General features: G+C 42.5%; 1 protein-coding gene across 4 annotated transcripts in view; it reads left to right on the top strand.

Annotated features, from left to right (window-relative positions):
- ppp1r10 (protein phosphatase 1, regulatory subunit 10) overlaps nucleotides 1–16,643 on the top strand; it is a 39,166-nt gene that overhangs the window by 16,018 nt on the left and 6,505 nt on the right. For all 4 annotated transcript variants that reach the window (XM_043678028.1, XM_043678025.1, XM_043678027.1 and 1 more), the window contains 11 exons: nucleotides 393–492; nucleotides 2,041–2,150; nucleotides 2,581–2,681; nucleotides 3,741–3,885; nucleotides 7,320–7,499; nucleotides 7,890–8,136; nucleotides 9,381–9,456; nucleotides 10,616–10,816; nucleotides 11,280–11,376; nucleotides 13,506–13,616; nucleotides 14,447–14,695. In XM_043678028.1, coding sequence (XP_043533963.1) covers nucleotides 393–492; nucleotides 2,041–2,150; nucleotides 2,581–2,681; nucleotides 3,741–3,885; nucleotides 7,320–7,499; nucleotides 7,890–8,136; nucleotides 9,381–9,456; nucleotides 10,616–10,816; nucleotides 11,280–11,376; nucleotides 13,506–13,616; nucleotides 14,447–14,695 — 1,617 coding nt within the window. The remainder of the gene's footprint in view (nucleotides 1–392; nucleotides 493–2,040; nucleotides 2,151–2,580; nucleotides 2,682–3,740; nucleotides 3,886–7,319; nucleotides 7,500–7,889; nucleotides 8,137–9,380; nucleotides 9,457–10,615; nucleotides 10,817–11,279; nucleotides 11,377–13,505; nucleotides 13,617–14,446; nucleotides 14,696–16,643) is intronic.

The following is a 16,643-nucleotide window of genomic DNA, read 5'->3' as shown; positions in this document are numbered from 1 at the left end:
AACAATCATTGTCCTAGCCTTACTGCTGCTTGACTTGTTTCTTTTTCCACTCATGTTTTACGCCTGTTGTTGCTTGATTCTTCACACTCTAGTTCAGTTTTATGTCTGATGTTATCCGCAGATAAGTGCTGAGAATGCTTGGTGCATGCTTTATTTTTGCACATTTGTTTCAGGACTCCATTTGACATAATTTATTGAAAGAGAATTTTGATTTAATATTTTGAATTTTAAGAAGAGGTCACCTACCTCTGCAAAAAAGCAAGTGTCATTCCCTAATGAAATGCAGATCCAGTCTTTTGTGATTCACCTTGCTTTTAAAGAGTTGCCAGTTGGTAACTCCTTACTTCTGTTGCTGTTATTGTGACCATCGCCTTCCTTCTAACTGTTTGCAGGCCTGGAAATGGAGGTTCCTGTTCTGCCAAAGAAGAGTTCTTCTGGCCCAGTAATTTCCGACAAGTACAACATTAAGCCAACACCTCTGAAGAGACCAAGGTAAGACCACTTTGTAATAGCACCATTTATTGTATGGCCAGATGCAACAGCGTGGTAAGATACAGCATACTCCTAGCAGCTAGACACTTGAGAGAGTTGCATGTACTTCCAAGAGAAATATGCAAAAATAAGTGACTGTTCTCATGCTGGTATGAGTGCTAGCTCCATGCAGATTATTTTGAAATATGTTTTGAGTTGGACTGGGTGGATCAGTGTAGTACTGTCATAGAGTCATAGAGATGTACAGCATGGAACAGACCCTTCGGTCCAACCCGTCCATGCTGACCAGATATCCCAACCCAATCTGGTCCCACCTGCCAGCACCCGGCCCATATCCCTCCAAACCCTTCCTATTCATGTACCCATCCAAATCCATGGGAACTCATGCCCAATGGGGACATGAGCCATGTATTGCTTAAAGTGCATCTTATGGTAGAGCTCAGCCACGGTTTTCCTTCCTTGCTGTCTCCGACTATTTAGCTTGTTTTTGGTCCGTGCTGATACCCTGCCGATGCAACGTTGGCTTAGAACTGTTCCCTTGCCCATTATGTCAAACTCTGCAAATGTGTTACTTTAGGTTCATGTGCAGTTCCCATTTAAATTCTGTGACTTAATCTGTTCCTTCCAACCTCTCGAGCAGTAAATTCTAGATTCCAACCATGTGCATAAAAATGTGTTTCCTCGTATAGCCAGTAGTTCATGTGCCAGTTATCTTGCATCCATGTCCTATGATTTTCAACCCTTCTGTTATTGGGGGCGGTTTCTCTCCACGTACTGCCCAGACACCTTATGGTTTTGAACATGCTATAAAGTATTTTTTCAAACTTCTTTTTAAGATCACCATAACTCCCCTGTTTTTGTACTCTCTACCTCCATTTATACAGCTTCACTAACTGTTTTTTCAACTTGTCTTTGACCAATACACAAATATCACCAGTTGTTCATATTCCTGTTGTGGATCCTTTATCTCCTATTGCCTCCTCTTTCTTCCTGTCAAATGTATTATGTCATACCTCTGCATTAAATTTCAACGTCATATGTCTGCTCAAAGACTGCATGGTAACGCAGAATCACTGCTGGAGGGACCTGGGTTCGATTCTAGCATTGAGTGGTTGTGCAAACTCCACACGCATTCCCCCTGTGCCTGCGTCAGATCCACCGGGTGCTCTGGTTTCCTCCCACAGTGCCAAAATGTGCAGGATAGGTGGATTGACTGTGATAAATTGCCCCAGTGTCCAGGGAAGTATAGGCTAGGTAGAGTATTGATGGTAAATGTGGGGTTAGGGGTAGGGTGGGCTTATTGGAGTGGTCTAGGTGGAATGCTGGTGCAGACTCGATGGGCCAGGTGGCCTCTTACCACATTGTAGGGATTCCGCCAGCCTGCCTGCGCTGCCTTCAGGGCTCACTAGCCTCCTCAAAGTCCACAATGCTTGCTGCTCTTGTGTCACTGATAGAGCCATCTTTGTATCCATGCTGCCACTTAGACATTTTAGTAGTAAACCTAAATTCGCTTCACGACTGATGATCCTGTTTTTTGTTGATTCCTAGCCCATCTCTAACAAGTAGCTCTGCACCACACATGGAGAAGAAATACAAACCGCTCAACGTGACACCCAACACTACGAAGGAAATTAAAGTTAAAATTATTCCTCCCCAGCGTAAGTAAGAGTATTTTGAAAATTAGAAGTCTCCGTTTTCAATTTGCTTCTCACCTGAAAAAGTGAGTGGTTGTTGAGGATGCAGTTCCACGAGCACCAAACACCTGCTGGTGCTTAACTCTGTATCACGTCATTATTTGAAGCTCCAGGTGACCCTGTCCTCCCATAGCACTTTCATGTGCTGGCAATATCTTGAGAATGGATGCTTTGTTTAACTGTGCTCACTTGTGTCTGCTCTCCCCTCCAGCCACGTGAGGGGGACTGATGCTCTAGAGGTCCCAGTAAAACAAAAAAGCACAACAAATTACATTTGTGTAGAACTGTCCTGAGAGAGTTGGGCTCTGGGTTATCTTGTTGAAAGAATTTTGGATTCTGAGTGTTTCTATTGGCGCTTAAGCTCTAACTTGACACTTTGCTCATATTTCTGTAGCCATTGAGAGTACTGATTTTCTAGAGGCACTCAACTCCGCCCCCGTGCATGGACTAAAAATCAAGAAGAAGAAGAAGATCACTTCCCCAACTAGTGTCAAGGTACTAAGGTGCAAGCTTCCCTTTCATTCGTTCAAACACTGAACAAGTTAAGGGTGGAGATTATCGTAAAGTTGCACAGTTTATTGGTAGAAAACTGTTGGTCATGCTTACAGAAACAAGTTTGTGCAGGGAAAAGTTTATAAACAAAATTCTATATCTTTTATTGAGAAGCATGATTTTGAAGTCCATTACTAAGATCCACTTTTAATTTGACACTTGAGTTTGGTATGCTTTGAAATGGCCTGCCAAATGGAAGAAATGTCAGTGATAATAAGCTTCAACATTTGGCAGTAAGAAGTAGTGCTTTTTGTTGTAGCATGTTCTGGTAATAAATTCTGCATTTCTTGGAATGGATGTATTAATGTTGGAGAATGGGTTTGGGTTTCTGAGATTGCATTTGTAAACCATAATTATTCAAGTCATTGCCCATTAAGGTGATCTGACTGAAGCACAAAGTTGCACAGTTAAATGCAGTGGCTTATTCACAAGTGGCGGTTTAGACCATCAGGGCTCACAGATGAAGCTATGAAGAGAAGTCAAGCAATATTGTTACTCAGCTAATAAGATTATGGGAGGACATAGTATAAAAGGGTATTGAGAGGCATTTGGATATGATCTCCTGAGAGTAGGAGAAAGTGAGGACTGCAGATGCTGGAGACCAGAGTTGAAAAATGTGATGCTGGAAAAACACAGTAGGCCAGGCAGCATCCGAGGAGCAGGAGAATCGACGTTTCGGGCATAAGTAGGTCTGGTTATCATATAAGTATGAGCTTGTTGAACCAGTGGTCACTTCTGATTTTTAAAAATCCAAAGTCAGTTGTTTTGTTAGCATTTTAAATATCCAGTGGGTGCTCCAAAATTGGGTTCGTGAAAAGATGATTAAGTCCAAATGGGGATTGTGTAATAATATGGGTATAAACACCCTTATCTGCAAATCTGTTTGCAAGCTGCTGTCCAGTCAGAGCACTCTGTAATTGTTGTGAATATTATTGCTTTACTTTCTAAAAAGGGTCTTTAACCCTTTGGTTTAACTTTTTATCATTTCTCTCTTCCATTCAGTCCAATCCTTTTGATCAAAAGTCGAGTCCTGAACAGATCAGCACCAAACCTGCTTCTCCAGAAGTTGCTATCGCTGAGCCTATGGAAGTGGAGAGACCTAGTACACCTGTGCCACTGGAGGAAGTGTCTGAACCTGTGGAGATGAGTAAGTCTCGTTGTAATGGTTGTACAGTGCTTCAGATGTTTTAGCCACATGAAGGTTGATGATCCTGTTAGTAAACAACACATCAATTATGAACTTTACCTTCTGTAAGTCACTAAGACTGGGCACCTCCTGGCATTTTGTGTTTTGTCCTTATTGCTATCCAGTGATGACAGAAGTAGACAGATCCCATTTCATTGTGTCCATTACCTACCCCCAAGATGACATTTTCACTGAGCTGTAGTATGGAATGTACAAGGAGAAAGTGAGGACTGCAGATGCTGGAGATCAGAGCTGAAAATGTGTTGCTGGAAAAGCACAGAAACAAACTTCTTCAATCCAAATTATTTTGGTCTTTGTGCTTCAACTGAGCCTTTGTAACCTTATCTGCATATCCTCGCTTTCTTTCTCTCACATACTGACCTAATTTCCCTTTTAAAGCTGTTTATACAAACTACCTCAACTAAGTAGTGTCAGCAGCTTCCACTCTGTGGGTGAAAAGTTTCTCTTAGGTCCTGTATTGGGTTAATTAGTGACCATCTTGTATTGATTCCAAATTTTTGATTTCTGGGTATGGTGTTAAATGTGAGTTATGACTCTTATTGTTTTTATTGTAATTAGCATTTGAGTTAGAAACAGTAGAACCTCAGGCTATCTGATTGCATTTCTTTCTTCTGAGATTCTCACTCCACTTGTTCTCATGGGAGATAATCTGGGAGCAGAACACCAAGCTTCCTGTGACAGTACTAGCCTGAAAATGTTCAATCTTGTCTGACATCTGAAGCAAAGCAGACTCTGGCCTGATTAGACCATTCTTCTGTAACGTGTGTTTCATCAGTGCAATTGGTGAATTAGGGAACAACCTTTTTAAAAACGCAAACTCTCATTGGCTATTAAGCAATTCCATCCCTTGCACTAGGTGTTGCAGTGTCCTGAGGACTGGATTTGCATCACGTAGTAATTCAGTTTGCATGCTTTGTGGTGAAGTGCCTCGCGAAAGGTACAGTGCTGTACTCAGTTACGTTCAACCTTGTTTCTTGCAAATCTCACTGTGTTTTCCGTGAACATGGAAGAGCAAATTTGCACAAATGTGACAAGAACCATCCCAGGTGAAAACATGGGTGGTGACCATAAAAGAGAGGCTATAACACTTGAACAGAAAGTAGATGTGATAAAGTATTTTGAGCATAATGAAAGAACATGAGTCTATGCTACACATCATTAGAGACAATGTGGAAAGAAGTAAAGCAAGCTGCATTGCTGGAATAAGTCTAAGTGCTAGCAAGTCTGTGAGGTCACGAACAAAGAAACTTGAGATGGAGCAGCTTCTAAGTGTGTGAATAGAAAATCAATCCAAAAAGTGGTCTGGGGCCACTTTCTCACCATAAAGTGGAAAGCATTATCAATTTGAGGATCTAAAGAAAAAAGCTTAATATCCTGCAGATGTGCCTGCCTTCAGGGCTAGTAGTGGCTAGTTTGCTGGATTTAAGAACCACTATGCTTTTTATAACATGAAGTTATGTGGCGAAGTTGCCAATGCAGACTGGGAACGTGTCCTATTGTTTTCTCCCGTGCTGAAAAGAAATGATTGAGGAAGAAGGCTATACCTGAGATTGAATTTTCATTTTGGATGGAACCGGTTTATACTGGAAGTGAATGCCATCCAGAACCTACATTTCTAAGAATGAAGCATATGCTGCAGGTTTTAAGGCTGCAAAGGATCCTATGACTGTTTGTTGGATACCAGTGCTGGTGGAGACTTAAAGCTTAAGCCTGTGGTGGTGTACCATTCTGCTAACCTGCAAGCCTTGACAAGGTACCTTAAATCCACTGCAGGTGTTTATTTCCAGTCAAGCAAAAGAGTTAGGATGACAGAGGCAAATTTTTTCTGACCTTATTGTTGATGTTTTCAAGGATGTTTTCAGAAATTTATTGTAGGAAGAACAATTTAGATTTCAAGACATCATTGTGGAAGCCTGGGGTGATGTCAGTGAGGACTGCTTGCATGCAGTTTGGTGGAAGCTTCTACCAGATTTTCTTCATGATTTTAAAGGCGTTTGAACCATCAGTGGAGCTTCCAGCAAGCAAAGAACATTGTCGCTCTCTTGCAAAGCAAGTTGGATTTGAAGAAGTGGAGCCTGAGGATATTGAGGAGTTGCTTGAGTTCCATCGTGAAGACATCTCCACAGCTGATCAACAACCAATTGTTGCTGCGGGGGAAATTGAAGATGAAGACGATGAAGTCCAGGATGTAGCACAAGGACAGCTTTTCTCTACCCTTTTGCCTTCTATCCTGAGGAAAGTTGAGAAGTAGTTGCAGCTCTAAGAAGGCAATGACCATAATGCAGAACTAAGCAGGATAGCAGTTCATGGCATAAAGTTGAAACTTTATTGCTGGAACAGCACAGCAGGTCAGGCAGCATCCAGGGAACAGGAGATTTGACGTTTCGGGCACAGGCCCTTCAGGAATGTGGCATAAAGTCTTATCTGGCACCCTATGAACAGCTGCTTCATGAAAGAAGAAAGATGGCAAAGCAGCAAAAGCTAGATGCCTTCTTTAAGCCAACCCCAAGAAACAGTTTGAGGACAATGAACCACAGCCAACCACACCATGATGGTGATGATGAACCTCAGCCCCTGTTTTAATACAGTACTGTAACTCAGCAAACTCAAACCCCTTCAAGTTCTCTTCCAGTTTTTCAAGGTTATAGTGTTAAATTTTTATTGTATTATTTCATTAAAATCATTATGATTTTAACATTTACTTAGAATGTGCTATTATTTGTTTTAGACTAACTACTATTTTTGTTTCAGTTTTTACTGATATATTTACTGATTATTGGTGGTCCGCCCCAATCTTATTTTTCCCATCAGCCGTGTTATGACTGTTGCGTGACTTTGTATAACATGAGGTCTCGCAAGAATGCAACTAACTCTTTATAGAAGAACAGTTGTACTTGGATGGAAGTTTGCCTGAAATACTAAATGCAGTTGCTGAGGGTCTTGTGACACAGTTGTCCCTACCTTTTTGAGCCTAGAGGTCTGTGTTCTAGTCTCTCACATGGAGAGGTAATGGTATGGTGGTAATAGTGCTGGACTTGTAAATCAGAAATCCCATTACTACTGACCCAAGTAATGAGTGGGTTCAAACCCCACTGCAGCAGATGAGGTTTCACACACTCCTGTGCAATACAGTATCTCTATCTCTGCACCTCTGTGTTCAAGTCCCACTTGCCCCAGATTTTATTGTAACATGTCTGAACAGGTCAGTTCAAAATATCCAGAAGGAAAGCTAATATCTCCTACACACAAGTATTTTTTTTTTCTGCTCTGTTCCCAAGATCTGTTTTTCATTTGCCTCCTTTACCTGTACTGAAGAATTCAAACTGCTGTGTTTGAGTGTCGTTGACGTTGATTATGTTTCTCCTAACTTGTAGCTGTTGAAGAGGATACGACAGTGGCTGCAGCTGCACCAGTAGCTGAACCTTCTCCACCAGAAGCAGTGCCAGAAGCGGCCAAGCTGACAAGAAAGGGAAAGAAAAGGAAGACTGTGTCATGGCGTGAAGAGTCCAAGCTGCGAGAGTATTTCTACTTTGAACTAGATGAAACAGAGAGGGGTAAGATATGTGCTTGATTGAGGGAGTAAGGGCTCCTCTCCTTTAAATACTGACTACTTTTAACCTGACAAGCCAAGACTGAGTATGTTCTTTCTGCATAACTGGTGTAAGCATGGACATGATTGGGTGTTATGTGAAGTTTTCCTTAAGTTAATAGTGCTTGGTTGACTGGTATCAATCTTGAGCTTGACTCATTTGTCAGTTTCCCTTATCTAATTTGGTTTGAAAGGGTTTCAGTTTCTTCTCTGCTTTCTCTTTTTTTTGAGGTTAAAGTTGTTGATCTGTGTTCAGTCAAATTGAATTAAGTACTTTTCTTCCATGCTGTTGGTCACATTATTTTGGGGTTTTGTTTTATTTTTTTGGCTGATTTTGTAAATTGATTTCTTTCAGTTAATGTGAACAAGATTAAAGACTTTGGCGAAGCTGCCAAGCGAGAAATGATGATGGATCGGCAGGCATTTGAGACTGCTCGCAGGTTGAGCCATGATACAATGGAGGAGAAGATTCCGTGGACGTGCCCAGTTTTAATCGATTTGGGTCCCCAGCTAGCAGAAAGGGGCAGTAACAGTCAAGAGAAGTACATTCAGGAGGAGCGGGAGAAAGGAATTCTGCAGGAAATCTTCCTCTCCAAGGACTGGTATGTTCTTGCTGCAAATTGGTTTTCTTCTTCCCCTTTCTTGATGGGTGGATGGTGAAGCTTCGAATGGTTTTGTATAATTGGATTTCGTGGGGAAGTAGACAAACCAAAATTACTTGATAACAGTGATTGATGATAGTTACATCTGGATCAAAAGTTCTCTAGTATAAAAGCAAAACTCTTTGTCAATGTGCTAGGAATCCAGCCTTGAGTAGGTTATGCACTTCTCAGCAGTCATCCCTCTGGTGGCCAGATAGCTTTTTTGACCTACCTTTCAGGAATGTGAAGGACCTTGGGTATGAAGTATGTTATGAAATACTATGAAGTACATGGGGGTCCAGTGGGATGGTTATATGCACAAGAACTTGGGAATTGATGAGACAGGAAAGAAAGCAAAGAACCAGTGTTCATGAATCCAGCTGAATAAGAGGATATTTAGAGCTTTAATACTGTTTAGTATGAAAAGTGTAAACTTTGCACTAAAAGCTGCGGCGACAGTCTTCGGGTTTACGCACCTTGATTGCCACCCTACAGTGTTGCACAATGGCTAGTTGTGCCTCTGCACTCTTTGAAGCTGATTTCCAATTAGTCCCTTTCCCACACTACTTTCCTAACTCCCATGCAAGTTTTTACTGTATCTGATTCCTTTTGGCAAGTTAATGATTCTATATCTATTGCCCTTTCAAGCAGTGCATTTGCATTAAATTCCCTTCCTGTCAAAACTGTTTGTAAGACTTTTATTTGCTATTTTAGTTTCCTGTACTACTTTGTTACTTGTTGGAAATGTACCTTATCATTTCTCATGTCAAAAAGATGCTTTTAAACATCACTATTGAATTTCCCCTGCTGCTACTTTTAAATGTTTCCTTAATACTGGAGTCACTCATCCTATGCTAGTACGTTTTCTCTGTACATGGAAATAATACTATACATTGCATCTGATAAAGTACGTAGTGACAGTGAAAAACTGTTTAAAGTATAGTGTGTAAATGTAGATGTCATGTTTATCCAAAGTAGGTATTTGAAGCCTAAATATAGTCCTGTGTGCACTTAACCTCATTAAGTATTGAGCTTGTCAACCTGTGCAGAACTATAATGAAAGTTCATGCTGGGGGGTCAGTCAGACATACCTAACGATGATGTTTTTTTAAATAAGCCAGTTTCAAAAAATGTATATTTATTTATTCACCTTATTGTGCCTATGCTTTTCATTCATGACAATCTAATTGCATTTAAATTCTCAGTGTTCCAGAGAGTCCTCATGAGCCTGATGCTGAGTCTTATGAAACTATTCCGCCCAAGATCATTCCTTTGGATGATGTAAGTCTCCTCAATCAGTTAAAATAACTTGCAATAATTGCTGAGGAAAGTTGCTCCTTTTGTGTCATATGGTATCCTAGGAGAATTTCAATTTATGTAATCCTGTGTTTATTCTTGTATTTTGTTTTGTAATCTCAGTTTCAGTTATTGAACACTAAAGGTGGTCCTTCAGCCCATGCTTCTGTCAGCTATTTCAGCTCTTCAAATAGTCCTTCATTCCTCTTTGCTGTATTCCCCACTACTCTGCAATTTTCTCCGACTTTTTTTTCCCCAAGTACTCATCTGATTTCCTTTCGGAAGTTTAATCTGCTTCCACTGGCCTTGCAGATAGTTTAATAAGTAAATCTTGATTTGGAGGTGCTGGTGTTGGACTGGGGTGTACAAAGTTTGAAAATCTCACAACACCAGGTTATAGTCCAACAGGTTTATTTGGAAGCACTAGCATTTGGAGCGCTGCTCCTTCATCAGGTGGTTCCAAATAAAACAGTTGGACTATAACCTGGTGTTGTGATTTTTAATCCAGTATATCTTGGCCTCTTCTGCATGTTTTTACTGTGAAAACTGAGGAAATAGTCTCCAGTGAACCAAGTTCTGTTGTGGTCTGCTGAGCTAGGCCACCCTCAAGATCTCTCTCAAGATTTGTGCCAAGTATGCTGAAAGTGAAGGAAGTTTGAGATATGAGATTAGATTCACCTATGCACTCTTTCCACCTTAACTAATTCTTGATCATTATGGTATGTGACTACCAATCAGCCCTCTGAGTCCATGCACAGAATCCAATCTGTTCGATTCTATTCTGTAACACTGCAAGTTTTATTGTCCTCGTACCTATCTAATTTCCTTTTTTTAAGATTGTTAATTGTCTCTGCTTGCTGCCCCCTCAGGCAGCTAATTAATTTGCCCTCCTCCCCCGAAAAGCCCTGGGCCCTTGTCCAAGATTTAAAATTTGTCACTCCTGTTCTTATGATGTGCTAAGACTCCATTTTCTCTTCCCTCAAGTGGGAGTGCAAGGTAAAGATGCTCGCATGCAGGCAATGACAGACAGACATTTATAAGAGCGTAGGAAGAATTTTGTCAGGATTGTTTTTGTGTTGAGTTGTTGTGATTTAATACCTGTTGAAAGCCTTTCCCTTCACTGTGATGTTTGTTTTCTCCCTAGGAGAATGGCATAGAGGACACCACGTATGAGGAGCCAATGAAAACAGTCGCGGCTTCTCAGTCTCCTGATGGTTCAGGAAGCTCCAAGCTGCCTCCAGTGTTGGCCAACTTGATGGGCAGTATGGGCATAGTGAAGAACCAGCAATCTGGATCAAATTCCAACACCAGCATCAACGTCCAGGAGTTGCTCACCTCCCTTATGGTAGGTAGCGCAGCTGGTTAAATTTATTTTACCTGGGTTACATTTTGCAACATTTGACTTGGATCATCTGAAATTTGATGCTTCACGTAGCACTCTACGTACAGTTCAGATCAAGTAGCTTTGCTTTATTGGTAGCATTCTCACTTGTCAATGCCAGGATGTTGATTCTCCAGCACAGTATAATGGTTGTGCTACATTGCAGGTGATCTAGAAGTTTCAAATTGTTGGATTCCATGATATTATTTAGCAACTAGTTGATTGGGCCTAGATCCAAGTTACACATTTCAGTTATTTGAATGCTTGTTCATGCAGTCTGGATCTTGATGTTGAAGCATAGGGATTGTAAAATAACTAATTTTATAAAGGAGATTTTGTGACCTAAGGTGCTGTGAAATATATGGTCTTGTGAAGTAAAGGGTACTTGTTGGAGCTATAGATTAATCCGTGTTCTCTATTATTACAGAGCAATCAAAAACCCATTGAAGAGTTAGTCAAACAGCCAGAGTTCTCTGATAAAATCAAACAGCTGCTTGGACCACTGCAGAATCAAGCCCCACAAGGTATCCCATCTATAAATATCACCCCCTGTCTTTGGCAGTGAACCATACATACTTTTAATCTGCAGATTGCCTCACTGTGATAGGAATGGAATCCTGCTAAGTTTGGTAATGCCTTATTCTGCTGACTCAGTCGGTGAAAATGGGGGAAACCATCCGAATCACTGGTCTTTGCTGATTAAATAACCTCAGTAGGGATGTGAAAATTGCTGTTTCAGATTTTGAGAGAAGAGCTTTGCCTGCATTTCTGATAATTGTGCTGATTGTATTGTTGAGGACAAAAGTGGGTGTGCATGTGTGAATGTCTTGCATGGTTTAATATCTAGCTGTCACTCTCTCCGCCACTGCTTATAATGGATAAATGTCCTATGGACGAGACAGTAGCTGTTTTTGAATCAAATACCTAGGCCTTCTGCAAGACTGGAAAGAATGCATTGGATTAAGAGTAATCACTGCTGCACTCTGAGAAGATCGTCTCTTTTCCATTGTCCCTGTGATCGATCCAGTATAATTTTCTTTCCAAAGGCATGTGACTTTGCCATTCACTCTAAGTTTCCCATGCTCAGTGGCTCATGGGATGTTTTATCCTCTGGTCAGCTGTAAGTGTAGGTAAAACTTCATGCTTAATCAATACACAGGCCATTGACTAAATAACTTTCAGGGACTCCGCATCTGGCTGCTCAGTGTGGGAATTTTGCTCTTATCACTGTGTGGAAGGAGATCATTCAGTCCCTGAAACCTGTTAACTTTAGCACAGGTTTGACTAACTCTCGGAGCGTATTCCTACAACTGCTCTCTCTCTTCTCACAACCTTAATCTTAAACTGGGCAATTGTTAAAGCAACAAGAGCAGAAATCGCTGGAGAAACTCAGCAGATCAGCCACCATCTGTGCGAAGAAATCAGTTAACATTTAGAGTTTGACGACTCTTCATCAGAACTTACTACTTTCTCACCATCAGTGCCGTCGCAACTGCTGAGTTTCTCCAGCCATTTCTGTTTTTGTTTCATATCTGCAGCATCCTTAGTTCTTTGTTTTAGTTCACTTATTAGTGTAAGTTTAGCTTCGCTTTCTTATACTTTGTACAAAATGTTTCAGCTCAGAAACTGGCCATTCAGCCTACATGCTAATTTACATCATATTTAGAGCTCTGAAACAGACCACTCAGCCTAACACTGCCCGTGAACTTTTTTGCCAACCTCCTCACACAAGACCACGTGTCGTGGAGTCATCGAGATGTACAGCATGGAAACAGGTCCAACCCATCCATGCCGACCAGATATCCCAACCCAATCTAGTCCCACCTGCCAGCACCCCTGCCAGCACCCGGCCCATATCCCTCCAAACCCTTCCTATTCATATACCCATACAAATGCCTTTAAATGTTGCATTTGTACCAGCCTCCACCACATCCTCTGGCAGCTCATTCCATACACACACCACCCTCTGCATGAAAAAGTTGCCCCTTAGGTGTCTCTTTTTTCTTACTATATCTTTCCCCTCTCACCATAAACCTATACCCTCTAGTTCTGGACTCCCCCACCCCACCCCACCCCAGGGAAAATACTTTGTCTATTTACCCTATCCATGCCCCTCATGACCTTATAAACCTCTATAAGGTCACTGCTCAGCCTCTGAAGCTCCAGGGATAACAGCTCCAGCCTTTTCAACCCCTTCCTGTAGCTCAAATCCTCCAACCCTGGCAACATCCTTGTAAATCTTTTCTGAACCCTTTCAAGTTTCACAACATCCTTCTAATAGGAAGGAGACCAGAATTGCACGCAATATTCCAAAAGTGGTCTAACCAACGTCCAGTACAGCTGCAACATGACCTCCCAACTCCTGTACTCAATGCTCTGACCAATAAAAGAAAGCATACCAAATGTTGCCTTCACTATCCTACCTACTTGCAACTCCACTTTCACAGTCCTCCTATTCCTTTCTGTCACATGATTATCTAATGTTAACACTGCAGAGATTGTTGGAATGATAACTGTCCTATTTTGTGAACCTTTCTGTCCTGCAAATATTAATAGTTTTGAGGCAGTGTTTGCTTGACTTTGAACTGCCGGTTGATGTTTGTGAACACATATTGAATAATCCTCCCACTTTCTTGATTCTGTCTCCTTGCAGGTCAGAGAATGGCTGCCCCACCGCCAGCAGTAAATGGCTATCCTCCAAATCAGAATAACGTGCCTCATTTCCATCCTAGTGGCCCTGCAGCACCAGGAGGACCTTTCCCAGGTATAGTTAAGGCTCTGTTCCTGCATTCAATACCAGAGGTGCTTTACTTTTCTTTAGAAGTACATAAACCATGCAGGCACTCTTACCCCTTGCTCTGGTCCTGTGGTAAGCTTAAACATACTGGAGTGCTGTGGCGGGTGCACTGAAGGGGAGTTTGGGTGTAAGGGTGGAGAAGGACCTGATCCTTCCTCCTCTTGGCCTGCCCAGTGTGTTCCCTGTAGATGTGCATAAGAAAATAACTTGTTACCATGCTCACTTTCCGCACAAGAAAGAATATCTTGTTAGGTCGGGGATCCGAAAATCCCCTGAGCCTGTCGGGTTGGTGGAAGATTGTTATGGAGCACAATCCTTTTGGATTTTCTCACAAGCATGGTACACCACAAGACTGAGAATTTCTTATAGGACATGGCAGCCCTTTTTTGGAATATCTGGACACAGATTTGTCTGCCACACTAATAAATGCTTTTATGTAGCTGTAACAATTGTTTTTTATGGGTCCAGTATCCAGAGAGATGGAACTGCAAATGTATGAATATATGTAAAACTAATGCTCTCAATATTTGAGAGTGAGTATTTTGTTTGGCTGAGCTGAGTTATTAATTGTTAGTTAGTTGTTGGTTATTATTTATTAGGTAGTTAGTTGGAGTTTTTAAATATTTTTCTATACATTTACATGAGGACGGTTTGGGTGTTGGTGCTCTTTCTTTGTGTTGTTTTGAATTGTATTGTAATATTTGTAATAAAATTTATACTTTTCAATAAAAATATTTTAATAAGTGAATGCTGTTTGAAGATTTGAGATTTTAAAAAAAATGTTTGTTTCTATTCAGCTCCCCATGGCCCTGGTGGCCCGAGGATGATGGGCCCACCTCACCACCAAAGGGATGGCTACTGGGACCAGCCAAACGACAACATGAGGGGCAACCCACATGGCATGCGTGGAGGTCCCTATCAGCGAGGTCGGGGACGTAACGGTGACCAGAACTTCCGAGGTCGCAGTGGACGGGGCCACCCTCATGGAGGAGGAAGGGGAGGACATGGCAACCACGGGGGAGGAATGGGTGGCAACCATGGTGGAGGTATGTGGGCAACTGACAGCCTGGCATTGATCTCTGGAGATGTTTGGTTGCATTTGGGAAGCTTCGAGAAGATGGTGTCAGTGGTGGAGTCATTTATAGATCCCCTCATGGCTGTTGGTGATTGTGGTGTTTGGTCATTAATTCTGGAACTGCGCTATGAAGAGATTTTTTTTGAAAAGCCCACCTTAGAACTCTGAGCTTTTGTCTCTTTCTTCCACCGCGCATCCCCACTTACAGATTTAAAGTAATGCAAGACAATCACTAAACATTCGAGCTGCAGCCCAACGAAAGGTTGGGTGAACATGCAGCATGGGTTGGTACCTGGGATTTTAATGTTGTGGCCATTTCAGAGACATGGCTAGAGTAGGGGCAGGAATGGTTGTTGCAGGTTCTGGGATTTAGATGTTTCAGCAAAATCAGAGATGATGATGATGGTGATGGTGATGGTGTTGGGGGCGGGGGGGAATGCACAGTGTGACATTGTTAATCAAGGGTAGTGTGATAGTAGCTGAGAGAATGTTTGAGGCCTTATCCGCTGAGGTTAGAAACAGGAAAGGATAACAAAGATGATTCTTGATAGGAGTGAGAGGAACAGGGTAGTTGTTATGGGGTCTTTAACTTGCCCAATATTAACTGGGAATACTATAGTTCAAGTAGTTTAGATGGGTCAGTTTTTGCTCAATGTGTGCAGGAGGGTTTTCTGACACAGTATGTAGACAGGCCAACAAGGGGTGATGCCATATTGAAATTGGTACTGGGGGATGTACCTGGCCAGGTGTTAGAATTGGAGGTAGGTGAGCAATTTGGTGTCAGTGACCATAATTTGGTTATGTTTACAATAGCAATGGACAGGGATAGGTATATACCACAGGGAAAGAGGATAACTGGGGGAAAGGCAATTATGATCCGAATAGGCAAGATTTTAGGATGCACAGGACTGGGAAGGAGACTGCAGGAGATGGACACACTTGAAATGTGGAGCTTATTCAAAGAACAGCTACTGTGGGTCCTTGATAAGTATGGAGAAAGTGAGGACCGCAGATGCTGGAGACCAGAGTTGAAAAATGTGGTGCTGGAAAAACACAGCAGGCCAGGCAGCATCCGAGGAGCAGGAGAATTGACGTTTCGGGCATAAGCCCTTCTTCAGGAATGAGGCTGGTGTGCCAAGCTGGCTGAGATAAAAGGTGCTGGGAATACGACAGCTGGAAGGAGGTGAGGGTGATAGGCCAGAGAGGGGATGGGAGCGGAAAGATCAAGAAGAAAATTGCAGGTCAAGAGGGCGGACTGAGATATGGTGGGGGGAGGGGAAATAAAGAAGCTGGAGAAATCAACATTCATCCTAGGCAGAAGATGAGGCGCTCTTCCTCCAGGCGTCATGTGGTCAGGGTCTGGCGATGGAGGAGGCCAAGGACCTGCATGTCCTTAGTGGAGTGGGAGGGGGAGTTAAAGTGTTCAGCCACGGGGTGGTTGGGTTGGTTGGTGCGGGTATCCCAGAGGTGTTCCCTGAAACGTTCCGCAAGTAGGCGGCCTGTCTCCCCAATGTAGAGGAGACCACATCGAGTGCAGCAGATACAGTAAATGATATGTGTGGAGGTGCAGGTGAATTTGCGATGGATATGGAAGGATCCATTGGGACCTTGGGGGAAGGTGTGGGCGCAAGTTTTGCACTTCTTGCGGTTGCAGGGGAAGGTGCAGGGAGTGGAGGTTGGGTTGGTGGGGGATGTGGACCTGACGAGGGAGTTACGGAGGGAGTGGTCTCTCCGGAACATTGATAGGGGTGGGGAGGGAAATATATCCTGGTGGTGGGGTCTGTTTGGAGGTGGCGGAAATGACTGAGGATGATACAATGTATCCAGAGGTTGGTGGGGTGCAAGGTGAGGAGCAGTGGGGTTCTGTCCTGGTGGCGATTGGAGGGACGGGGTTCAGTGGCGGAGGGGCGGGGTTCAAT

This window comes from Chiloscyllium plagiosum, chromosome 37 (genome assembly GCF_004010195.1).
Source record: "Chiloscyllium plagiosum isolate BGI_BamShark_2017 chromosome 37, ASM401019v2, whole genome shotgun sequence".
Taxonomy (NCBI): Eukaryota; Metazoa; Chordata; class Chondrichthyes; order Orectolobiformes; family Hemiscylliidae; genus Chiloscyllium; species Chiloscyllium plagiosum.
Note: the sequence above shows the minus strand (reverse complement) of the source record. Positions and strands in the feature narration are given on the sequence as shown.